Source organism: Podarcis erhardii (genome assembly GCF_964252035.2).
Source record: "Podarcis erhardii genome assembly, chromosome: 11".
Lineage (NCBI taxonomy): Eukaryota > Metazoa > Chordata > Lepidosauria > Squamata > Lacertidae > Podarcis > Podarcis erhardii.
The window spans coordinates 1028840-1054987 of record NC_138501.1 but is presented as its reverse complement, the minus strand read 5'-3'; the positions used below and the strand labels follow the sequence as shown (position 1 = coordinate 1054987).

Here is a 26148-nt window from a genome sequence, read left to right as displayed (position 1 = left end):
GCTGTTTGTGGGGGGGGGGGACATTTATTCCCCTTAATCCCTGCAAGTGATGCTGATGTTTGTTGGATCATGAAATCAGAGGAGGGCTTTCTGAAATTAATAGTATTTAACATTGTTGTCATTGCCTAGAGCTTGAAGGAAGTTCAATAAATAAATGTAAAACCAGAATTCAAGCAAAAACCCACCAAGTCTATAGACAAGAAATGTAAATACCACGCCATTTCTTGTTTGATGGGTAGTTTTAAAAACAACAATAAAAACCATTGGTTATGTTTGCTGTTTTAAAAGAAAAAAAGCCTTTTTAAAAAAAGATAACTAGCTAATAGAAACATAACAGCTCTGCTATTTCCCTACTACCATTATAGCTCAGTTTATGTGATGTGGTAGCATCAGGGTGGATAAAAATCAATGATTTAAAAAAATAAATATTTAAAAAACAGTTTTTAAAAAATCAGTTTTTTTTATTTAAATTGGATTTTTAAAATGAAATGCTTTTGGAGAGAAAATCTTTCTAAAGATAATTTTCTATCTAAGTTACATTATAGTCCAAAGGCTATTCATCAGGAAATAAGGATTTAAGTTTTTCATGTGTGCTAAAACTCAGTCTAAGGTTGTGGGGTTTTTTTTTTTAATTGTTTAACCACATCAGTTAACAAACATGGATACATATGTGTCAGGGAACTGCCATCGGAGAGTCAGGTGGTGGAGGGGCTCAAGGAGGCTAGGAGACCCTTGGATACGGAGGAAGGAACCAGCAGGGGGAGAGAGAGTTCATGGAGAAACTCAGTCGGAGGGATGGCTCCCAGAGACTTCCAGTGAAAACAGCGGGGAGGTCTCAGGACCTCCTCTGGGTACACCTACTCCTCGCAGGAAACTGTCACGCCGAGAATCCCGAAGGAGAGTTTCCGTTAAGGAACTCTTATGTTGGCGCAAATTCCGGAAACGCCCACTGACAGATTCTGCCAGCGATTGAGGGAGTCATGCTTTGAGGGCTCCCGTAAAGGCAGAGCTTTGAGACCTACGCCAAAGCTCTGAGGGATTCAGCTTTTACGCACAAGCAGCTCATTATCCCATCACAGCAATCTGTCAGTCCCTGAAAGCCGCTTGTGCAAAGGAGAGGCATCATGAGTAACCCAACCGAAGCCGGAGGGGCAGGTGGAGCTGGAGCGGGTCCAAGTCTGGAGGAAAGATACAGAGCGTTGGAACACCAGCTAGCACTGCAAACGGCGCGGCTTGAGGAGAGGCGGGCTCAGGATGCAAAGGGGAAAACCACCCCCATCGCAAGGAAGGTACCAGGGTTGGTGCAAAAGTTTGGGGGTGACCCAAGAAATTACCAAGCCTTTAAGACAGAGATGCAGTATGCCCTCAATCTGCAGTTTGATGACTTTGCCGATGAGGAATCGAGAGTGGCTTTTGTGATTGGGCATCTCGAGGGTGGGGGGCTAGAGACTGGGTGAGGCCCCTGATGGCAGCGAATAATGACGCCTTAAAGGACTTGAGAAAGTTTTTCCTCGCGATGGACTTGATGTTTTCCAGCGAGATTGAACAGGGGGTGGTGCGCAGACAGTTGATGGCGTGTAAACAGGGGAATCAGTCCGTCCGAGAGTATTGGACACAGTTTACCATCCTGATACATAAATTGGGGTGGGACCTGTCTGCGGACCAGATACAAATGCTGTTTGAAGAAGGGCTATCCCCAGCGGTAAAAGACGAGCTTTCCCGCGCGCCCCGTCCGGAGTCCATGGATCAGCTGACCAAATCCGCGCTCGCGATTGGAGCGCGCCAAGAAGCAAGGGCTCTGGAGAAGCAGGAAGGGAGAGGAGAGCGTTGGAGCGATTTCCGCATTCCTGAGATGCCGGAGCAACCTTCCCCGCCTGTAGAACCGATAGAGATTGGGGCAGCGCGCGCGCGCGAAATTTCAAACGCCAACGAAGGGCGGAAGAAGGAGAGGAAAGGCGCCAAAAAATGTTTCCTCTGCCAACAGCCAGGACATTTTGCCAGAGTCTGCCCTCAAAGGAAGGGATGGCAAGGGATGGCGGGAGCTGTTGGGAGTGAGGAGGAGGGGGGTAAGGAGCAGGTAAAAGCCAACGCCTGGCTGCCAGCATCAGGGCACAGCAGCCAGGCCAAGGATCAGTGAACGTGCCCAAGCCTGAACCCCCAAGAGCAGCTCTAGTCATAGAGGTGTTGCTAGAGCTACCCAATGGACATCCGCTAACGATAAAAGCTCTATTAGACTCAGGCAGCTCCTGTAATTTCATGAGTAAGGAGTTTGCAGCTGAACACCAGATACAGACGCTCCCTTTAAGTAACCCTTTGCAGGTGACAACGATTGATGGGAGGGAACTGCTGGTAGGAGAAGTGAACCAACAGACTGTTCCCATGATAATGAAGGTGGCAAGGCACACGGAAGTGATTGCGTTTCATGTGGCCACCCTGGGAGGAGCGCCCATCATATTGGGAATGAGCTGGCTGGCGCTACATGACCCGCTAGTGGGATGGCACCAACGGATAGTCTCTTTTGGGTCAGCTCATTGCCTAGAACACTGCAAAGGAAGGGAAACTCAGGGGGGAGCCATGGCCACTCTGGCAGGGATGGAGGTGGAAAAAAAGGGAGAAATACCACAACAATACGCCGACCTGGGTAACGTCTTCAGCGAGAGAGAAGCAGATAGACTGCCCCCGCACAGACCCTTTGACTGTCAAATTAACCTACTCCCAGGAGCCCAGCTGCCAGTGGGCAAACTGTACGCCATGTCCGACAGGGAGATGCAGGAGTTAAGGGAGTTCATTGACAAGAACCTGAAAAGAGGTTTCATCAGGGAGTCACGAGCGGTGGGGGGTAGCCCAGTTTTCTTTGTGGACAAAAAAGACACGGATAAACCCAGGCTTGTAGTGGATTTCAGGGCCGTAAATGCAGTGTCAGAACCAGTGGCTTTCCCCATGCCCAGAATTGATGACATTTTGACCCGGGTGAGGAAGGGAAAGATTTTTACCAAGCTGGACCTGAGGGGGGCGTATAACCTGATACGGATGAGAAAAGGAGATGAATGGAAAACTACCATGTTCACCCCCTTGGGGGCCTTTGAGTATCTCGTTATGCCTTTCGGTCTACAGGGGAGCTCAGCCTGCTTCCAATCCTTCATGCATCACGTCCTGGGACCTCTGCTCTATAAGAACTGTGTGGCCTTCTTAGATGACGTGTTGGTCTACTCAGAGGACGAGGAGCAGCATGTCCGAGATGTCCGGGAGGTCCTAAGCAGGCTGCAAGCAAACCAGCTGTGGGTGAAACTGGAGAAGTGTCAGTTTCATACCAGAGAGGTGGAATTCCTGGGGTACCGTTTGTCAGACAAGGGATTAGCCATGGATCCCAGCAAGGTCCAAGCAGTACTGGAATGGAAGACACCCAGAACCAGGAAAGACGTGCAGAGGTTCCTGGGGTTTGGAAACTTCTATCGGAAGTTCATCAAGAACTTTGCCCACTTAACAGCTCCCATCACTGATTGTCTCAGTAGTAAGAAGAAATTCGCCTGGACGGAAGAGGCGCAGCAAGCGTTTGAAAGGCTAAAGAAAGCGTTCGCGTCGGAAGAACAGCTTTTGCACGTGGATCTTCAGAAGCCAATGAGGGTAGAAATGGACGCGTCTGATCGAGCGGTAGGGGCGGTGCCTCTCCAGCCGGGAAAAGATGTGTCGGACTGGAGACCGTGTGCCTTCTTCTCGCGGAAATTGAACAAATCCGAGAGGAACTACACCGTGTACGACCGGGAACTGCTCGCCATTCATGAAGCTTTTCGGCGGTGGCGACACCTGCTGATTGGAGCACAACACAAGGTCCAAGTGTGCACGGACCACAAAAATCTAGAATATTGGAGAACGGCCCGAGTACTAACCAGAGACAAGTGAGATGGGCACAGGAGTTCTCCAAATTCCATTTCGAAATTTGTTACGTACCGGGCCCGGAGAACGTCAGGGCGGACGCTCTCTCTCGAAAACCAGAGTATTTAGAGGGGGAGGGAGCGCCCGAGGAAAGGCATATCATCCCCGAGGACCACTGGGTGTGTGGGGCAGCATTGGTGGGGCAAAGAGAACTGGTAGAGGGAACCGAGAACGATGAATACGCCCAAGATAAGCTCAGAGGGCTCAGGGGAGCTGGAGAGAACACAGGGGGGTTTGAGGAAAGGAACGGGGCGTTGTATTACAAGGGGGCACTGTACATACCAGAAGGGGAACTGAGGGGTAGAGTGCTCAAACAATTGCACGACAGCCCCACCGCGGGGCACTTTGGGCAACACAAAACCATGTGGTTGGTTACCAGGCAGTTCTGGTGGCCAAAGGTGAGGGAAGATGTACGTGAGTATGTAAGGGGGTGTGACCACTGCCAGCGGGCAAAAGGGGAGAGGCTGGCACCGGCGGGGTTACTGGAACCATTACCCACACCAGAACGGCCCTGGGAGGCAGTATCCATAGATTTTATGACGGATCTGCCAAAATCCAAAGGGAAAACAGCAGTCATGGTAGTGGTAGACCTATTAACCAAGATGTGCCACTTTATAGCCTGCTCACATGCGGTCACGGCAGAAGAAACCGCCAGGTTGTTTGTAAAACACATTTTTAGGTTGCATGGCGCCCCCTTGAGGGTGGTCTCAGACCGAGGGAAACAATTTACTTCCAGGTTCTGGAGGAAGCTCATGAGCTTACTGCACGTAGAGGTAAATTTCTCGACCGCCAGACATCCAGAAACTAATGGGCAGGCGGAAAGGGCAAACAGTATTCTACAACAATACCTGAGGTGTTATGTGAATGACAGAGAGAATGATTGGGTAGAGAAATTGGCTCTGGCCGAGTTTGCCTACAATAACGCGGAGAATGTGTCCACGGGAACGAGTCCCTTTTTGGCTAATTATGGGTGCCATCCTAGGGCATTTCCAGGGGAAGGAGGGGAAAGATGGAGCGTACCGGCAGCGGAACACTTTGTAGAAGAAATGGAAGCAATACATTCAAAAAATTATATACTCAAGGGCCGCAAGACGAGGTTGAGATTAAACAATTTTTGGAAAGAAATGGATTAACAAAGTTGTCACAAAAAAACAGAACAATCCTGAATAATAAAATAACACGACAAGAGATTGAACAAGCCATTCAGAACATGCAATTGGGCAAATCTCCAGGGCCAGACGGTTTGACCTCCAAGTATTATAAGATATTAAAAGACTACTTGATCCAACCAATGATGGAGGTCTGCAACGAAATTATGGAGGGGAAGAGGGCGCCGGAATCGTGGAAGGAAGCTTTTATCACATTGATACCAAAACTGGAAACTGAAAAGACACAACTCAAGAACTATCGTCCCATTTCCCTTTTAAATGTGGATTACAAAATATTTGCAGATGTTTTGGCAAGCAGATTTAAAAGAGTTTTAAATGAGGTAATCCATAAAGACCAAGCAGGCTTTCTTCCAGGTAGACACATGTTTGCTAATACAAGGAACATTATTGACATTTTGGAACTTTTGCAAACAGACATAAACACAAAAGCAGTGTTAATTTTTATAGATGCGGAGAAGGCCTTTGATAATATTTCTTGGAAATTTATGAAGGGAAATTTAAAAGAAATGGGAGTGGGACGGGGGTTTGAGAACGGGATTGACGCAATATATTCAGAACAAAAGGCCAAATTGATAGTTAACAATGTGGTTACAGAAGAGTTCAAAATTGAAAAAGGAACACGACAAGGCTGCCCGATTTCCCCTCTGTTATTTATTTCGGTTCTGGAGGTGCTCTTGAACATGATCAGAGGGGACCGGTTGGTGGAAGGGATTCAGGTCGGAGCGAAACAGTACAAACTTAAAGCTTTTGCAGATGACCTAGTTTTGACCCTGCAGGAGCCAGAATCTAGTACGAAAAGAGTATTACAACTGATTCAGGACTTTGGTCGGGTGGCGGGATTTAAATTAAATAAACAGAAAACTAAGGTGTTGGGAAAAAATGTGATAGATACAGAGTCAGAACGGTTTCAGAGAGAAACAGAACTAACTGTGGTTAAAAAAGTAAAGTACCTAGGGGTAAATATAACAGCAAAAAATCTGAGTCTATTTAAGGATAACTATGAAAAATGTTGGTCTGAAATTAAGAGAGACTTGGACAGTTGGACAAAACTGAAGCTTTCTTTGTTAGGCCGAATTGCTGCTATTAAGATGAATGTATTGCCAAAAATGTTGTTTTTGTTTCAAACACTACAGATTGTGGACAAGACGGAGTGCTTCCGGAAGTGGCAGAAAGATATTTCTAAATTTGTCTGGCAGGGCAAAAAGCCCAGAATTAAGTTTAAGATATTAACTGATGCGAAAGAAAGAGGGGGCTTTGCCCTGCCAGACTTAAAGTTGTACTATGAAGCCGCAGCTTTCTGCTGGCTAAAAGACTGGCTACTTCTCGAGGATACTGACGTACTGGATTTGGAAGGTTTCAACAATGCTTTTGGTTGGCATGCATACTTATGGTACGACAAGGTTAAGATCAATAAGGCCTTTAAGAACCATATTGTTAGGAAAGCAGTATTTAATGTCTGGACAAAATACAAAGACTTATTGGAAAACAAGACTCCGAGGTGGCTTTCGCCTCTGGAAGCTAAGGCCCGAAAAAGACCCAATATGGAGGCCAAATGGCCAAAATATTGGGAAATATTAGAAAAAGATGGAGACAATTGGAAATTGCAGAGTTTGGAGAAAATGAAGGATAAAGTGCGAGACTGGTTACATTACGCTCAGATTAAAGAAGTTTTTAAAAATGACAAAAAGTTAGGGTTCCAGGTGGAGAAATCGAAATTAGAAACAGAATTGTTAGAACCAAAGACTAAGGTACTATCTAGAATGTATAACTTGCTGTTAAAATGGAATACACAAGACGAAATGGTTAAATCGGCTATGATAAAGTGGGCACAGGACATTGGGCACAACATCATGTTTGAGGACTGGGAAAGGCTATGGACCACTGGGTTGAACTTCACCGCATGTAATGCTCTGAAGGAAAATGTAATGAAAATGATATATAGATGGTACATGACCCCAGTTAAACTTGCCAAAATATACCATTCGTCTGATAATAAATGTTGGAAATGTAAAGAAAATGAAGGAACATTCTTTCACCTCTGGTGGACATGCCCTAAGGTGAAGGCCTTCTGGGAAATGATATATAATGAACTGAAAAAGGTATTTAAGTATACCTTCACTAAGAAACCAGAGGCCTTCCTCCTGGGTATTGTCGGCCAGAAGGTGCTAAAGAAGGATCGAACATTTTTTATGTATGCAACAACGGCAGCAAGGATACTCATTGCTAAAAACTGGAAAACTCAAGATCTACCCACACTGGAAGAGTGGCAGATGCAGCTGATGGACTATATGCAACTGGCCGAGATGACTGGCAGAATCCGAGACCTGGGAGAAGAGAGGGTTGAAGAAGCTTGGAAGAAATTTAAGATGTATTTACAAAAATATTGTAACTTGGTTGAATGTTAAGAAGGATGCTAGATTATAAAAAATTGGCCACCACTAAACTAGATTTGAACTCGATGATAAGTGAGATTAAAGAAAACATAAATTTTTTGGAGAATTGCTAGATTATATTTAAATGAGTGGATATAAGACCGTAAACAAGTTGATAATTTGCTTGGAAAAACCTTTTAACAATGTAAATGGGAGCGGGAGACGTGAGGGAGTCCAAAGAATTGATGAAACTACGTTGTGTTGGAAGTAAGATTGTTTATCATTTGTGTATTTGTATTCAAAAACTTTAATAAATATTTATATATATAAAAAAAAAAGAAATGGAAGCAATACATCGTCAGCTCCAAATGAATTTGGATAGGGCCAAGGAAGAATACAAGAAACAGGCAGACAGGAGCAGAAGGGAAGGAGAGACCATAAGGGTGGGGGACCGGGTGTGGTTGTCGACACAAGGGTTGCCATTCAAGGGCGGGTGTAAGAAATTGAGGCCCAAGCGACTGGGACCCTTTGAGGTCATACAACAGGTAAATCTGGTGGCCTTCAAACTCAGGTTGCCAAACAACATGAAACTGCACCCAGTATTCCATAGATCATTACTGTCACCATACCGAGAGGGTCGGGAGTTTGTGGGACGTGAGGGCGAGGTTCCCCCGGTACCGTCAGTAGAAGAGAGGGAACGCCGCAGTCACGTGGCAGAAATAGTCGATTCCAGGTGGAAGGGTAAACAGGTGGAGTATTTAGTGGCATGGGAAGGGGAACCGGAGTCAGAGAACACATGGGTAGCGGCAGAAGCGGTCAATGATGAGGTTTTAGTAGAAACGTTTCATCGCAGGTTCCCAAGGAAACCTCAGCCCGTGACACGGTTCTGGAAAGAACACTTCGGCACCACCGACGAAGAAGAGGAGTTTGAAGGGTTCCCAGAATCAGGGCCGGGAGAGGGAGAAGAATCCGATGAGGAAGAGTACTCGGGGAGAAGGGACAGTAGTCGGTGGAGGGCGGTTTTCGAGTCATCCGAAGATGAGGAGGATTCTTTCAGGGGTTTTCCATCCTCACCACCCATAGAAGAGGGGGAGAGGGGGTGTGAGGGGGGCCCTGGAGGGGAGGTGGATGTCAGGGAACTGCCATCGGAGAGTCAGGTGGTGGAGGGGCTCAAGGAGGCTAGGAGACCCTCGGATGCGGAGGAAGGAACCAGCAGGGGGAGAGAGAGAGTTCATGGAGAAACTCAGTCGGAGGGATGGCTCCAAGAGACTTCCAGTGAAAATAGCAGGGAGGTCTCAGGACCTCCTCTGGGTACACCTACTCCTCGCAGGAAACTGTCACGCTGAGAATCCCGAAGGAGAGTTTCCGTTAAGGCACTCTTATGTTGGCGCAAATTCCGGAAATGCCCACTGACAGATTCTGCCAGCGATTGAGGGAGTCATGCTTTGAGGGCTCCTGTAAAGGCAGAGCTTTGAGACCTACGCCAAAGCTCTGAGGGATTCAGCTTTTACGCACAAGCAGCTCATTATCCCATCACAATATGCTATAATGTTATTGTTTTAGTTAAATAAACTGTTTGAATTGTTATTAAGGAAATGATTATTATTATTCTTCCAATAAAGTACAGCAGAAAAGTTGTCCAAATATAGACAGTTAACTTATTAAACCTCACAATTTCATAATTATCTGTCAATGTATTTCTAGTAGTATAACCAAATCAGTGATTTTTGATGTAACTGCAAAAACTACTTTGAAAAATTGTTATTCCCTGCAGGATACACTAGGACTAAGGAAGCAAGGGATCTAGTTGTCAGGAGACTCAGGAGACAGAGTAGCTGAAGGAAGAGGAACAAAGGGGAAGGACCAGAAGGGAAGGGGAAATAATCCAGGATGCTTGTTCTGGAGGGTTTCAATATTCACACTGTGTCCATCTTGGAGGGACCACGGTGGGACTTAATGCCCACCATGACCACTATGGTTTCTTAATACATTGTCGGCATGACGTTCTGCAGGATACACTTTGGATCTTGTATAGTTGACGCCACAGAAAGTGGACAGTCTGGAAATCAGGGGCTTCTCTGTCAGCCCAATGTCTTGAACAGACTATTTCTTGGTGAGGTTTTGTCAAGATGTGGCCTGACAATGGGGAACCTAATCTGATGAAAGGAAATTGTAGAAGCCCCCCAGTACAACTGAGAACCTGGAAGAACCTACAAAAGTCCCAAAGCAGACTGTAGTGCCTCAGCTCATGAATGCCTTGTCTGAGCTGCGCAGCACAAGGACCACAGCCCATGCCCTGCCTTGATCCCCAATGCTTCCTCTTCCACCACCCAGGCCTTAAGAGCAAAGACGGCAGGGAATTCACTGAGTTCCTGCAAAGCTCCACAGGTGAAGTCATTCAACATCTGTAGCGAGGGGCCATCAGTAGGCCAATGAGACTCAACTCTTTCTCATCTGAGTCAGGTGATCAGGTGAGGCATGCAAGAGCCAAATTGGTGTCTGGACTCAGTAACTGGCAGCCTGAATTTCAACAAGATGGAGGCACTGAGAGTGGGTAGTTTTCAGGTTCAGAAAATTGGTGTTTGTCCTGATCTGGGTGAGATTTCATTCTTCCTGAAAGGGTAGAGACACAGTTTGAAGATATTCCCTGATCCCAGCATTGGATCCTCAGTGGCCCAGGGTGTATTTTACCAACTTTGGCTGGTATGCAACTGCAACTGTTCCTGAATAAGGAGTCCTGCTTTGGTGATCTGTGTTCTGGGAACCTCTCTGTTTGATCACTAATGTATTATACAGGGGGGATGCCCTTAAAGACATCCCCAGAAGCTTCCATTCATGAAAAATCTGGCTGCAAGAGTGTTGGCAGGTATTGCTGAGGTTGTTCATATTTCACTTATTTTGAAATATCTACTGCTTATTTGCTTCTAACCCTAATTTAAGGTGCTGGTCCTTACTTTAAAGTCCTAAATGGCTTGGAGTCCAAATACCTGAATAATGGCATCTTGCCATATGAGGATGCCTACGTCTTAAGATTTGTTCCAGTATTGTTCCAGGTACCCTCTTTAGTGGATTATGTTATATAAAGCAGATGTCTTTTTGTACTGATGTGTCAACATTTTAATGTGTTTGCCAAGGAGACACACCTGGTTTTGTTGACTAGTGGGGCCATTCCTACTTGCCCAGGTATTTTAGCCTTTTAAAATTGTATATGGTTTTGTTGGGGTTTCTATTTGATTTTGTCTTGTTATATTTTGCTGCATTTTTAAAATTATGTTAATTAGTTTTTATTTGTGCTTAAGTACACTCTCCTGGAATCTTTGTATGACGCATAAGTAAGGAATATTTTAAATTAAATAGTCAAGAAACTATGTGATAGTAGCAGAGATTGAGGAGACATAGAGGGTGCCTAGGCATGCTTAGAAGGAGCTTGAGGAGCCAAGGATGCTAATGATGGCAAATGCATTTTGCACATTAACTTGAAGCAGAACCTTGCGCTGGTATGCTTAATGAGATCAAAATGTCCAAAGGATGTGCATATGGTAAAAAAGGTAAAAGGTAAAGGACCCCTGAAGACAGGAATGCCTGGCATGCTCTGGTCCATGGGGTCACGAAGAGTTGGACACAACTAACGATTAAACAACAACAAAAGGACCCCTGGACGGTTAAGTCCAGTAAAAGGCAACTATGGGGTTGCGGCACTCATCTCGCTTTTCAGGCTGAGGAAGCTGGTGTTTGTCCACAGACAGCTTTCTGGGTCATGTGGCCAGAATGACTCAACCGCTTCCGGTGGTGTCTGACGGGACACCGTGACAAGTGCATATGAGAGAGACAGAAGGGCGGGGAGAGGGAGAGAGACAGAGAGTGTTCATCATGATCACAGTTGAAATGTGTACTGACAAACACTTTCCTTTATGAGTTGCCATGGTTACAAAAATATCTGGCCATGATTCCCATTCTGCTAAAATCCCTGGCACGTAAAATAAGGGATCCAGAGCAAGCCATGATTAACCCACACACTTTCCTTTCTCATTTACTGGCTTAACTCTGTATTCCATACACACACAATTAATCAATGCAATTTAAGTGGTAAAGTTAACATTTCTCACTGCTACTAGAGGCCAACAAATAATACAACAGGTTTGGAATCCAGTTAAAGATTATGGGTTGTGTTCAAGGTAGCGCCAAGGTTAACATTCTATCAACGCAAGGATTTTTCCTTGCATGACAGAATCTTCTTCCTCCACCCAACTTTGTCCCTAACCCTCTAGAGCAGATTTGGGAACAGCACAGGGTGTGTACAGTGGGGTTGGCCCATAAGGTGGGGTGAAGAAACCACTTTGGGCAATGGGTGCCGCTCCTTTCCCCCCACCTCTGCCACCGGCCTGAGTCTGGACATTAGGTTAAGGCCAACAATTACTCAGCACTAGGTAGTGTGGCAGCAGCATGATCAGGGAGGAGCAAGGGCCTCAAACTGTTGCTGTGAGTTCCCACATGCTTTCTCATTCACACATACCCATGGTATGGCTTAATGTTATGTGCAAACTGGGCTGCTATCCAATTTCATTGCTATGTAATATATGTAAAATTGACTATTTTGGGGTGAATCTACATACTTCATTTACCTGGTAGAGCCTGTTTGAAACAACCTCTGAATGGCTACTGTTCTACACATGAAGGCCTTGATGTAAAGCATGGTAGAAAACAACCATTCTGCTCTTATACTTACATATGGTTCATAGTCATGTGGTGGAACATAATCTGTTTGGTATGTTGTATCTAGAAACCTGTAACACAGAGAATATATATTATACCTAGCTTTTGTGTAATGTTTTTAACTTGTCTTTCTCTAAGAGCTCTTAGAAAAACAATTTAAAAGATATAGTTAACGTTGATCTTTTAGTAAGCAAGACCAAAGTAGTGGAAAAAGATATTTTCAGTGTGTGTTCCCATAGCTGTTAGAGTCAAGTTATACTTTACAGAATTTATTCTCCTTTGGATTTGGACCAAATGAGGACTGCTAATTTCCAGAACCCCCACAATTGTTTTTCAGTACTAGGAAAATTTAGCAGCTATGCCTGAGGCACAGGAAGAATAATACTTCCAGTGAACTGCCAAAAAGTGTCATGCTAATGAAAATAGAAGTATTCCTGTGATTTGTCATATAACATGTTACACTCGATTGAAATTTTCTGACAGAAGTTGATCTATTCTCAGCCTGTTTTTAACTGGAGAATCCCAAAGCTGAATCCCAAAGTTCACCAACACAGCCCACAGCAGAACAGTTCCAGATATGAGTTTTTTAAAGCACTGCTTTTTTGCAGGGACAGTTCTCATGGCCCTTGGCATCCCTATATGGATGAGAGGATGGCACAGGTAGAGCACTACATTCATATGAACAGTCCAGTTGTTTGTACTTATTTCATACATGTATACAGCTCGAAAGTTCTTGAAGCGATTTAGAGGAAAACTGAACAAACCCACAACTGCTGCCAATCAATTTCAGAATATGGCTCTTAGGAGGGTAGGAATGGATTGTGCCAAGTTGGCATTTGGACAGCCATGGCAGTACAAGGATTGATGGAGGTGGACACTGGAATTTCCAGCCCTGACCCAAAGAGTCTGTATACAATTTTAACAAGTTACAAGAGAATATGTAATAATAATAAATAATAAATAATAAATAATTTATTATTTATACCCTGCCCATCTGGCTGGGTTTCCCCAGCCACTCTGGGCAGCTTCCAACAAAGTATTAAAATACAGTAGTCTGTTAAACATTAAAAGCTTCCCTAAAGAGGGCTGCCACCTTCTGCCCCTCACTTAAATCTTATCTCATTCACTTCCAGGACTGGAACCCAGGTGAAGAAAAGTGCCCAAGCACAAGGCACGGGTATATTTAGCTTTCCTTGCTCATATGAACCTTCTGATGTAGAAATCAGACCCTACCCAACCCTATACTTGATATATGAACGAGGCAGATACAAGAACAATCAATGTGACTTCAGTCTTCTCACCTAGTTCAGCCCTATGATGAAAGCAGCAGCAATCATGAATTCATGATTTATTACATACCAAGCCAATAAATAAAACAAAGCATGTTCTGATCATCCTGTAACAAGATCATCTTGTAACCTCTTTTAAAGATGATCTCTGTAAAGTTTGTACTCTGAGCTAGTGACTAACTTTTTAAAATATGTTCAGAGTTGCCATGAAAGGCAAATGATCCAGCTCTAATAAGCATTATAATATCTAGCTTTCAGGAGAGTTGCAGGGGGATAAATATCAAGTTTATGGGGTCTAGCTAGTTTACCCACTAAAATATTCAACAACACTGCGATCCCACATCCCAGCCTCGCAAAGCGGCGCAGGGCTGGCAGGGCAGTGTGAGGATGCAACAGGAACATGTGTGCTTTGGATACATGCCTGTTGCATTCTTGCATCCCCTGTCAGCTCTGCGCCCAGTGCTTTTCCCATTGCAAAGAGCCCCCAAGCCCCAAGGAGGAGGAAGAGACGTCGTTGACCCTCCTGGAACCTCCTTGCACCCTGCTCGGCTCCAGTTGCCCCTCAGCCTTCCAGTAGGAAAAGGCGCAGGCTGAGAAAAAGCAGGGTATAAATAAGAAGAATGGAAGGCAGGCACAGCATGCAGCCTTCTCTTCTGTTTTCATGCCTCTGCACTGCCAGACGGACGCAGCCTGGAAGGCGAGTGGAGCCCATGGAGGAGCCTGACTGCATCAGAGGCAGCACAGCCGCGGAGAGGTGGGGACAACACTGACAGATGGGAGGGGACAACGGTAGCACAGATGAGGCAATTTGGGTGGGTCTTTCCCACTTGACCCACAATGTGTCTGTGGGGAGAGTGGTGCCCTCAGTGATTAGTCCTCACTTGCTGCACTCCTAGCCCCACCTACCTGTGAGTAAGACCTGTAATTTACACAGACTAATATTTAGTCATATGGTGCCTTCAGGCAGCCTGTTTATTGAGCATCCATCTTAATTTGTTTGCAGGGAGATTAAAAGACATTGGCTGTTTAAGGAACCTTCATTCCGATTTGTCTTCAGGGAGGTGACAAATCAAAGGTAGTGTTATCCCACACTTTCCAGTGCATTTTCCTGCATGTACCTTGTTGCAAAAAGTCTGATCTTTGGGGGAAGTGGGCTTGTTGTGCAAGACATCCTAGTCAACTATAATGGCACAACCTAAATTTACTAGTACAGTGGTACCTCAGGTTACATACGCTTCAGGTTACAGACTCCACTAACCCAGAAATAGTGCTTCAGGTTAAGAACTTTGCTTCAGGATGAGAACAGAAATCGTGCTCCGGTGGCGCGGCAGCAGCAGGAGGCCCCATTAGCTAAAGTGGTGCTTCAGGTTAAGAACAGTTTCAGGTTAAGTATGGACCTCCGGAATGAATTAAGTACTTAACTTGAGGTACCACTATATGTGCTTGAATCCTACCTGAAAATAACAACTGTCTGGAAGCACAGTTAGCCTACTTATCTATTTACCACATTGTCTACAAATACATCTATGCCCAAAGTGATTCTTCAGGAGTTCAGTGGAGCAATGCTATGCCAACCCCCACCCTTCCCAAATAGCAGTTACTGGAACAGGGCAGATGAAGGGCAGCAAGTGACATGGGGCTTTGTAGAAGGACATTTTACTTTAATTACAGCAATATTTTCTTAAAATACAATGCATGTACTTTTGGGGTAAGGGGTTCAATTTTGGATGGGGGAAGGGAGTCAGAGAGTCACGGTCCACAGGTTAGGGGATGCCTTGCCCTGGGTGCTGGCAACCCATGCTACGCCGCTGAGCCTACTCACAGAAGTGCCTGCATGCTTGCCCAGCCTGGCTCGGGACGGAACCCATGTGAATGACTGCACCCACCCTACTTGGGACATCTTGGCTTATGCCTAGCCATGAATTTAACACCTCTGCTTTAACTGCCAGCTTTGGAATAATCATGCCGAGAGTCTGCCTACCATGTGCACGAGTGACAGCCAGGCAGATGCAAAGGAAGGAAGCCTCTGGACATACACAGAGGGCTGTAGTCAATGTTAGTCAAACTCAGAGTAGACCCACTCAAATTAAGAGACATGGCTAATTCAAGAGCGTAAATTTCAATGAGTTTAGTCTGAGCAGATGTTACAACCCAGAATGCCTAGGCCCCCACCCCAAGGAGAAATGTAGTCATAAAGTTACCTACATGGGAGAAAGGAAGGAAGCTTCTAGGCATGCACTGAGTGCAGTATAATTAACTGAGCCTATGCAGTCTGTGCTACCAGACTTCTGTTATAGTAATGCACTTTTAAATATGAAGTAGAGTTGCAGAAGATGGTGAAAAGCAAGATATATTCTAAAGCCAACACAGCAGTTTCTAAATGTAGAATTTTAATGTTTTACTATCTATGCAGTCTGCCAATATCTGTATTATAAACATTTATCAACTCCATATTCTTAGGAAATAAATATGGTGAACCAGATGCTGATAAAATTAAAACTTAACATACTTCCGTTTTACCAGAAGTTGTTTCCTGCATCTGCTCCCTAGTCTTGGATATAATCTTGCCCTCCTTTGCTCTCAAATTTAATTCAATTTATTTTTTAAAGTAGCATTGGCCTTCTGAATTTGATTTACTGCTCCACTGCCTTTCTGTTTAGGGTCTTTTAATTTGCTGTTTTCAGTTTCAAAGCCTCTCTCAAATGTTAATGCTAGTCATCTACTTTCCTCAAGTCTCAGTCACAATGCCAATCATTTTTAAAGTTTATGTTTTGGAACATAAATTGCTTGTAATTCTAGTAAGATAAATACTGCAGGTTTTTTTATTCAAAACAAAAGCAGACAAAACCAGTTAATAGCCAGAAAACCTTTTAGAAGAAAATTATACTTTCCTCAAAAAATATCTCAAAATGTTTACATAAGCCCATGAGCTAAAAGTCTGATTTGCACACCATGGTCAGCCAAACTACGGCTTCCTGGGACCATGCAAATCTGCAGGCTCCCAGGGAGGAGCTCACAGCCAGTTTGCTCCACGCCTGTCTTTTCTACTCCCACAAAACACTGAAGCTGGGATTAGCATATGGTGTGAACAAGCTCTCTCCTTGCTAACCCAGACTGTGCAGCCAAGGTTTATTCCTCAGATCCATTTTCTTTTGCATACACAAATGAACGGAAAGTGGAAGTGCTATGACAGAACATACAACCATTTATTTGGGACTATTCCAGTAATAACACTAACATCACTTACAGTGAGATCCTATACTGTACATGTATTCCCGGGTACTGAATCCTTAATTGCCAGGGAAATATTTCACTGGGTCATGGTCAAAAGCAACAGAAAACTTCTCATTGTGTTTCAAAATACACAATTATGCCAATGCCAATGCATTTAATGAAGAAATGGGTACTCCAGTCTTCTTAAGCAGTTTCAAGGTATCCTATGCAAGTACTGGAAGCAAACTCAAGAGGAAAATAAGATATCACAAGAGTTTTAACAAAGCAGCATGGAGAGGAAACATTCGTACTTTTCCTTGCTTGAAAATAAAAAATATAATTAATATTCTAATGCAAAATACAACCACTAAAATAATTACCTATGTTGGAACTGAAACTAGTGCACACATGCCACATGTTATCCAATGCAAAAACAGTGGTTGTTAATTACTTCTCTATGAACACTATAGATCTTTCCAACCCTTACAATGCAGTACAGAATCTGATCATAGATTATCTAGTTATTACAATTTTGCAAGTACTAACATTTTAAAGTGATCTGGAGAGTGACAGGGCAATACGGCTCCAGGACCTGTTTCAGGTAACCCTGTCTCCCTGCAAAAAGAGAGTTTTTCAGACTTCAAGCAAAACAATAAAGCATTAAGCAAGTCAGATATTAAGTGTTTTATGATGAATTCAATTCCCATGAGTGGGTGGGTATTAAATAAATGATCAGTAGTCATTGGATCAAACTCAGTTATTAAGAGACATTATTGCCACAATGTTTTCATGCTACAATAAAATGCTGTTGTTTTTGACACAGTTGTAGGGTTATCACACGGCATTTTTGCAAGTGGTCACTACTGCTCTCTACTGGATGAAATGCGACAGACGGGTTCAAACATTTATTTATTTTTAAACTTTACTGCTTAGCAGTAGCTGAAGAGCAAAACTATTCTCATCCTGACAAATGTCTCTAGTATAGAGCATAACTTTCCATCTCAACAGCACAAAGAGGCAAGGTACAACATTAATTCTGAACTAAACAAATTTAATGGAGGATGCCAGTTTCTCATTCTACTTTTGATGAACTACCACCTCTATCACAGATACTTTGGAGCAAATGTAGACATTATTGGCATCCAATATTAATGGCACTCAAATGTTTGCCGTACAAATAGCGTAAGATATGAAGAAAAAGGGGGTGAAAACAGGAATTCACAATGTGTTATATCCTATAATGCAGTATTATTTGAATACTGAGTATGGATTCAAAAGCTTCCAGAAATACCTGCCAATAACAGCTATTTCAAAATTATCTTCATCCAACAGAGACTTCCGAATGTCTAGTTCTTTATATTCTTTAATTCTGTAGGGTTCAGACAAATGATCTTCATATGTGGTTACCCATTTCTAAATGGAAATGTAACAGAGAAAGGAATGGGTTTTAGAAACACACCAGCTGTCAACTTATTAAATGTAATGAAAAATTATATGTGCTTTTATATGCCAATTATTCTTACGGATGTAGAGTATCTTTCTGGAAGAAGTTCCTGATGCTGCCATTATACTTCTCCTCCTCCTCCTCCTCATGCTTCCCCCCCGCCTGTCTCACTCCTCTCCCTTACTGATCCAACTGTGTAGCCCCATCAAACTTACCATGACCTATCTAGCCTGACAAGAATAAGACATGGATAGGTTTCTAGAAGCAAGCCAAACCCCATCCTTGCTTGGCCTGTGTCAATGATTTCATGGGAGGGCAAGGAGTTACAGAAATCCCTTCCACCTCCTTGCCCTTAGATCCATTATGCTTCCAAGAGATACATGTAAGGAATGAGTCCACCACAGCAATTAAGAAACTGATTCCAATCATGTTGAAAATAAATAATATTTCCACACCTTAGGGACCTTTTGATTACAGAGGAAATAATCTAATAATCTGCATATCATATTGGCTGCCCTCTGCTTTTTTTAGGTTTGGAGGATCAGAATGTGACAGAATATTGCGGAACAGCTATTTTATATATCAATACTTTAAAACTGGCATGACCCACACACCCATTTAGTTGAATCAATTGATAAAAGGTATACTATTCTTGCATGATGGCTCTACCACCAACTATATGGTCAAGACATACGTTAATACAGTCGTACCTCCGTTTACGTAACCCTCTGGTTACGTAAACTTTGGGATGCATGCGCGGCAAACCTGGAAGTATTTTACAGGTTGTGGAAACCTTCGGATCGAACTGGACCTCCAGAACAGATCCCGTCCGCAACCGGAGGTACCATTTTAATTCACTTACAATTAAATCAGTGTATAGGTTTGTATCAACTGCTATAATACTATAATGTCAGTTTTTGGATTTGATTTGAACTGGCCTCAGAAAGTTAAGCAAGGAGTATATTCAGATTAATCTGATTCCATGAAAATCAAGGTGTGCTAAACTCTGCAACTCTCTGCTTTAAGAATTATGCTGGCTTTCATGTTCCCAGCAGGCTGCTCCTGCATCTTATTCACCCTTCCAACTTCACCTGGTTTGTACTACATTTATAATAATTATTATTTGTTGAATCAACACTCAGGGCTTATCCACACTTCCCCTTCTTCCACTGCTTTCCCCTGGGGAAAACCACTTGTTTAGCACTCAACTGGAACAAATAGCAATTCTGGTTTTCCCTGGAGGTAAGGCAAGGGGGAAATCACTCGGACCCGTGCCTAGAAAGCTCCGGTCAACTGGAAAACTGCTTGGATGCATGCTTTCTAGTCATGACATAAGCGAAAGTGTGGACGAGCCCAAGCAGTTGACTCATGTGTGAATGGTCTCCATCTCCCACCGCCAATGAAAACTAATCAATGAATGGATAAAGAACCTACCCACATGACACTGACACAAAAATCTTGCGTGTACATGATGTAAAATAATGAAAGTTCACTACCCCACCCCCGTACATCTTTTCTCCCTCAACCTCATACTCTCTATAACTTTGGTGTCTCAAATCAAAAGTACGCTAGCGGTCAACATTGTAGAAACCTGTTGGAAAAACTGTATTTCTGAGGTTTGATGGCTTATAACACCACTTTTGGGGAGTAATACCATAAAGTTATATATCAATGGAAAGATAATTTAATGAAGAATGCAATGCAATAACTTTTATGAAGGATTATTTATTACAACAGAAGTCATAAAGAAGAAATGTGAAACACATAGAAAAAATTAGATATACAAAAATTCTCACCAGTTTCCTGCCATGGCATTTGGCTGCTTTCCCAGGGCACTGGACCCCAATTGTGCAAGTTTTCAGGGATAATATGGGGGTAATTATCCCTGCCGACCCACCCCCCAGGGTAGGGGGGCTGGCCATCACCTCGTCCAATAACTGCCGCTCACTACAGAATGCAGGGGCAGGGACACTGAGCACTGCATGAACTGGAAACTCTCCAGAGTCATCACCATGAGCAGGAGGATCCCTGTTCCTCAAAATACTATCAAAATTCAGACTAAGAAACAGGCGTGTTCTGGAATGAAGGCGATAAAAAAGACCTGCTAAATAAATCAGTCACTGGGTGCCAAGGCTTTGATCTGAAAAGGACTTTCATTGTTGTGCTGTGATTTAAGTGAGGTGAGCGGTAGTTTCTGTTTCTATATTTCTACATTTGTTACTTCATGATTTGGCAAACCTCACCAAGAAAGAATCAACTATCTAAATGAAATGCAGGAGGAATGGTAAAATTGGAGAATTTGATGCTTGATCGCACGGTCCTCTGTGGAGAGCTGCAATTAGAACTGGCAAAAACAAGATCAGATATACATGTGGCTCGGGTTGAGAAAAGGACGCGGGCTGTGGTGCAGGAGAAAAAGAAATGGCCTCCCCTCCAGGAGAGGCTGAAGATAATCGATGGATTATAATTGGGGAATTTTTCACACAAAAAACTGCATTTGCTTGCATGGATTATTGTTATATATGGATTAATGTCAAAGTGAGGGTGAATCTTTGACCCTCGCGAGCTTTCCCTAGGGCCCAGGGAGAGCAAGCTTGGATTTCAGAGGAACCTAACAATTACTGATTGTGCAATATACCCTATGGCCCTGCTTTTCTACGCAACACTCATATTTGGAACATCAGCTCGTTAAAAGACCTGAAAGATTGCTGTGCCATAAATCTTATTAAAAGAAGGAGAGCTGGAAGAGAGCCCAGAACCCTTGACGATAAGACAGTGGAATAAAAAGGGGGGGCCACCAGGGGGGACTGTGCTGAAAACCGATTGATGGATAACAACACAAAATAAAATGCATCTTGCATGATAATAGACATATGGATTTGCTAAACGCGATTGAAAGTCATACAGCAGTGAATGTGATATAAGACAATGGGATAAGATTGGAATTATGAAATTGGAAAAAAATAAAAGAAAGCAGAAACAAGGGAAACAAACTTTCTCCCAACAGCCAGAACATGGGAAGTGCTCTTGAAAATTTTAATTTGGAAAGTATAATTGGCTTTACTGTTTGTATTATGATGTGGCAAGAGTCAGTTTGATTTGTTACCAATTGGAATGTTATTAACTGAAAATTAATTTTAAAAAATTATACAAAAATTATCACCATGTCAGTAAATACTTAGTTGGGTAACCTTTAGCTTTAATTATGGTCTTATAACGCCTTCGCATGGAGTGAACCAAGTTTTTTCATTCTGCAGCTGTAATAATGTGAAACCAAGAGTGAATTATTGCCTTTATTAATTGGGTTTGTATTGCTGGCTCCATAGATTTTCAATTGGGTTAAGGTCTGGGCTATGTATTTGGGGGCATTTACATTCCCATTTTTGACCAAACTGCGGGAGGCAGTGGAAGACAGAAGTGCCTGGCGTTCTCTGGTCCATGGGGTCACGAAGAGTCAGACACGACTAAACGACTAAACAACAACAACAACACATTCCCATTAATGATGCAAATTCTGCCCAAACCTTTTGCTGTCATACAACCCCAGATTACAACACATACCTGGGTGTTTCACTGTAGGTGTAATGTAAGTAGGATGTAAATCTCCAATTCTCCTAATGTATTTCATGCCATCACTACCAGGCAAGGACATTTTGGTCTCATCACTCCAAATAACACTGTCCCATTATTCCACCGTCCAATTAACATGGGGTTTAGCTCAGTCTAATCTTTTAAACCTTTGTTTAAGAGATAAAAATGGCTTTTTCCTTGGAATTCTAGGATTTAGACCATATTCCTAAAGTCTGCACCAAACAGTCCTTGCATTCAACTTCACATTACATTGCACCATGTCATCTTATATACACCCAGATAATTTTCTTCTGTCACGTAGGCACAGTCTTTCAATTCTTCAGCCGAGCTGTCTGGGTTCCACGCAATCAGAGAGGGCGCTTTGGAGCCAGACAGTCAATAGCTCTGGGTAACTCTGCATTCCAGCGGGCCACCATCTGAAAGGCCATCAGCATAGTATAAAACATCCCCTACCACTCTCTGGATCCATTAAGTGGTGGGGTGTTATGAGCCATCAAACCTTGGAAATACACTTTTTCAAAAAGGTTTCCACAATTTTGGCCACTAGTGTAACATCCGCAGAAAGGACTCTTAGAACCTAAAGCAGAGATGCTGTATGTACTTCTGTTACCCAAGAAAATCTTCAATAAAAACAAAAAACAATAAAAAAGTAATTGTATTTAGATGGGCTAGTTATTGGAAAGTTCTGCCTGCTGGTTTCTGATGGCTCTTTTACACATACAACATCATGTATCATGGATGAAAGGAGAATACTAAGCACCTTCTGGTGAACCCGAGCAGCACACGGAAACGCCCTTTACCTTCCCGCTGGAGCAGTACCTATTTATCTACTTGCACTTTGACGTGCTTTCGAACTGCTAGGTTGGCAGGAGCAGGGACTGAGCAAAGGGAGTTCACCCCGTCGTGGGGATTCGAACCGCTGACTTTCTGATCAGCAAGCCCAAGAGGCTCAGTTGTTTAGACCACAGCGCCACCCGCATAGGATTGGGCTACTGTATTAAGACTTTTTTTCAGTCACACAATCCTCCCCATTCCATACAACAACCAGCTTTTGAAACTAAGACAATTTTAAATAAGTTATATTGCTACTGAAATTTATTTTAAAAATATTTCTAATTATTCTTCATATTCAAATACAAGGAATAATATTTTGACAGCTAATTAAAGTTATACTCCTGACATGTTTATAGGCATGAAAGAGGAAAGACGCTTTCTTACCTCATCTATGGTTCCAAGTCGCCAGTAGGTAGAGCGACATAAGTTTTTAGAGCCCAAAGGAATTTCATGTATGTCATAGTCCTTAGGTTCTGCTTCTCTCTTGTAGTACCTAAAAACCCCCAAAACGGCAATAAGCTAGATGGGTGCTACCAAAGAAGCACACGCAACAGACTCCTACCCAGATGCGCACGCCAGCTGTGCCAGATCCATCACATTTCGCGGGGGGGGGGGCACTTTCAGAGTTTTTAGGGTTTTACTTGAAGCACTACAAAAAATTGAAACCATTTCAAGCACAGGCTGCGCCGGAACATGCGCGCCCCACCGGAATGGAAAACCCGTAAGCGGAGCCCGCCTTTCCCCCAGCCCGGAGCCGCAGCGCGCAGCACCCCGCGCAGCCCGGAGCCCGGGCGCTTCCCTTTCCCTCACCAGCGGTGCACCAGGGTGGGCCTCCCGTAGTCGGCGCAGGGCGAGCGCAGCGTCAGGGCTCCCCGCCGCTCCATCACGTCCGGAGGGCCCAGCTCCATGGCGGCCACCCCAAGCGCGCCGCCCCTCTCGCCGCCTCAGAGGCCTCCTCGCCGCGCCTGGTCGCCCGGGCAACCCCCGAGGCCTCGCGATCGCTCCGCCCGAGACCGGAGCTTTTTACGCCCCGTCTCTGCCGCGGCCGAAAAGGCCCCGCCAGGCAAGCAGCGGCTGCAGCTCCCGCCAGGCGGCAGCCTTCTTTAGCAGATCCCCGCCAAACCCAGGGGAGCGGCTGCACGACAAAATATAATCGCCTCGGTGTGGTAGGAATACTTGGCAGAAGCACCCTTTGCGTGAGAAGCCCGCGCGCATCCCAGGCTGGTTGTGGCGAATGAAATTCACTCTGCACATGCACAGAGGCACTCTTGTGTCGATCGCTTCATTGCTATACAAAGGTTGCTGGATGTAGGGGCTAAATTCAACCAAGGCTGAAAGGGATGCGGCATTTCGGACTAAATTAACTCCTTGTGTGTAAGGGGATTCCCTGCAAGAGGATGCTTCCACCGGTCCCGTCGCTTGAAGGGATCCCTCGGGGTCCGGGCGGGCAGCTACCGTGGAGCTCCGCTGGCCCTACACTTCCTCCCGGCGCAGCCTTCCCTTGCGCAAGGGGCTCAAGCCTTCCAGTCACGGGCCGGGCCGGGCTGGCCAGACAGACAAGGACAAAGATTCGTCCCCCAGATGTAACTCTTCAGAATTTATCTTGTGAAGCGCCCTGAATTACAGTATATGGATTTGTAGTATACAACATTAATTTTTAAAAATCCCAGGGTCCATTGTGAAGGAGTTTAGCACGCTAAGGTCAACTCCCCCCCCCGCCAATATCCGTAAGCCCGGTCTTGCTCTGAAACAGAAGGGGCGAGATGGCGCCCTGCGCTGGCTGTTCTTTCCAGGCAAGACGGCAATAGACGGGGCGGCGGAGGAGCGGCAGGGGGCCGGGCTGTGGGGCTGTGGGGCCCCGGCCCCTCCGGGAAGCCTCTTCGGGGAAGCCCCGCCCGGACCCCTGGCCCGCCCCGGCAGGGAGACGGGCAGCCAGCCGGCTGGGGCGGCGGGCGGGCGGGCGGGCGAGGCGACTTTCTCTCGGGAGGGACGGGGGGGGGCGGCGTCCGCGGAGCCGGTCTCTGCCCCGAGGGAACTGGCGGGGGAGGACGGCCCCAGGCGCGAGGCTTAGGCGGAGCGACCGCGGCGGGGGCGGGGGCGCCCTTAGCGGGAGGCGCTCCCTCCTGGCTCCCCCGAGCTCGGCGCTCCGCCCCGCGGCGCCGCTGACCCGGATGCGCTCGGCTTTCCCGGCCCGCCTCGGCCCGCGCCAGAGCCGAGAAGGAAGGCGGCCCGCCATGGCCGAGTCCCCGGAGGAGGTGGCGGTGCTGGTGCGGCGCGTGCTGAAGGACCTGCGCAACGCCTTCCAGCGCAACCCGCACATGTGAGTCCGGCCCCCCCCCGCCCCCCCCCGCCGGCCCCCCCGGCCCAGCGGAGCCGAGAGTCCCGCCCGAAGCTCAGCCCGAGAATATAGACCATCCTCGGCGACGCAGCCAAGAGAGCGGGGGGCGGGGGGCGGGCGGGGGGGGCAGGGGCAGTTCTCTGCGCCCCGGGGTCCAAAGCGGGGGGCGGCTTTCCCTCCCAAGCCTCCTCCGCCATGGAGATTGGCCAGTGCTGCTGCCCGAAGAAGAAGAAGAAGAAGAAGATTATTGCACTGTTGGTCTCTAAAGCACATTTCCATTTTTAATGGTTCGGCGTTAATGTACTTGGGCAGTATCCCTCTCTTCATGGGATTTCAGATAGTTTTTTCGTGCCAGGATGGCCTCCCTCGTGGGTGATTTAGCTGAGATTTCTGTATTGGAGAGGGTTGAGCTAGATTACCTTCAGAGTCCCTTCCAACTCCACAATTCTATGAATCATTAGCCAAAATGGGGAAATTGGGAGAGAAGAAAGGGGGGGGGACCCTCTGGATCATTAGCATGGATGTCTTTTACCAGTTAGAATAACTTGTGTAAGATCCCATTTCAGATCTGTGGTGATGATGATGATGATAATTTATTATTTGTACCCCACCCATCTGGCTGGGTTTCCCCAGCCACTCTGGGCGGCTTCCAACAAAAATTAAAAATACATTAAAATGTCACACATTAAAAACTTCCCTGAACAGGGCTGCCTTCAGATGCCTTCTAAATGTCAGGTAGTTGTTTTTCTCTTTGACATCTGGTGGGAGGGCGTTCCACAGGGCGGGTGCCACCACCGAGAAGGCCCTCTGCCTGGTTCCCTGTAACTTGGCTTCTTGCAGTGAGGGAACCGCCAGAAGGCCCTCGGAGCTGGACCTCAGCGTCCGGGCAGAACGATGGGGGTGGAGATGCTCCTTCAGGTATAGATAGATGGGTGTTTAGCTCCTAAGGTCTCAACTTTTAAATTTTGCTCTGGAATTTGATTAATGTATAAGAAAATATTTTCAAAGATGAAAGATGACAATTATTGAGGTCAGCACACTGAACAAATTCAGAATGCTGTTAAAAATAATAAAAGCATGCAACACTTTCTCCGCTTTTTAAATTATTTGATAATTACTACAGAGCCCACCACATATTAAAGGAAATATGTGTCCTTTTTCTCCATCTGTGTCTCCATAGGGACCACCATGACATATGGAGGGGAGTCATATGTCTGGAAGCAGGCAGTAAAAATGCACAATTGGGAGCTTT

At 45.2% G+C, this 26148-nt stretch overlaps 2 protein-coding genes across 3 annotated transcripts in view; one reads left to right on the top strand and one right to left on the bottom strand.

The window, feature by feature from the left end:
- The window catches only part of CFAP95 (cilia and flagella associated protein 95), a 29116-nt gene extending 5605 nt beyond the window's left edge, over window positions 1–23511 (bottom strand). The window contains exons 1-5 of one of the 2 annotated variants that reach the window (XM_081881098.1): window positions 23369–23511; window positions 22943–23051; window positions 17981–18102; window positions 17236–17304; window positions 12201–12258 (exon numbers count right to left, since the gene is read on the bottom strand). In XM_081881098.1, the coding sequence (XP_081737224.1) occupies window positions 12201–12258; window positions 17236–17304; window positions 17981–18102; window positions 22943–23051; window positions 23369–23466 (456 nt within the window). In that variant the 5' untranslated portion in view covers window positions 23467–23511. The remainder of the gene's footprint in view (window positions 1–12200; window positions 12259–17235; window positions 17305–17980; window positions 18103–22942; window positions 23052–23368) is intronic. The other variant, XM_081881099.1, reaches the window with a different exon arrangement.
- A 1275-nt stretch (window positions 23512–24786) lies between these two features.
- PTAR1 (protein prenyltransferase alpha subunit repeat containing 1) overlaps window positions 24787–26148 on the top strand; it is a 37155-nt gene continuing 35793 nt past the window's right edge. Inside the window, exon 1 of the mRNA XM_081881096.1 lies at window positions 24787–24878. Within this exon, the coding sequence (XP_081737222.1) occupies window positions 24793–24878 (86 nt within the window). The 5' untranslated portion in view covers window positions 24787–24792. The remainder of the gene's footprint in view (window positions 24879–26148) is intronic.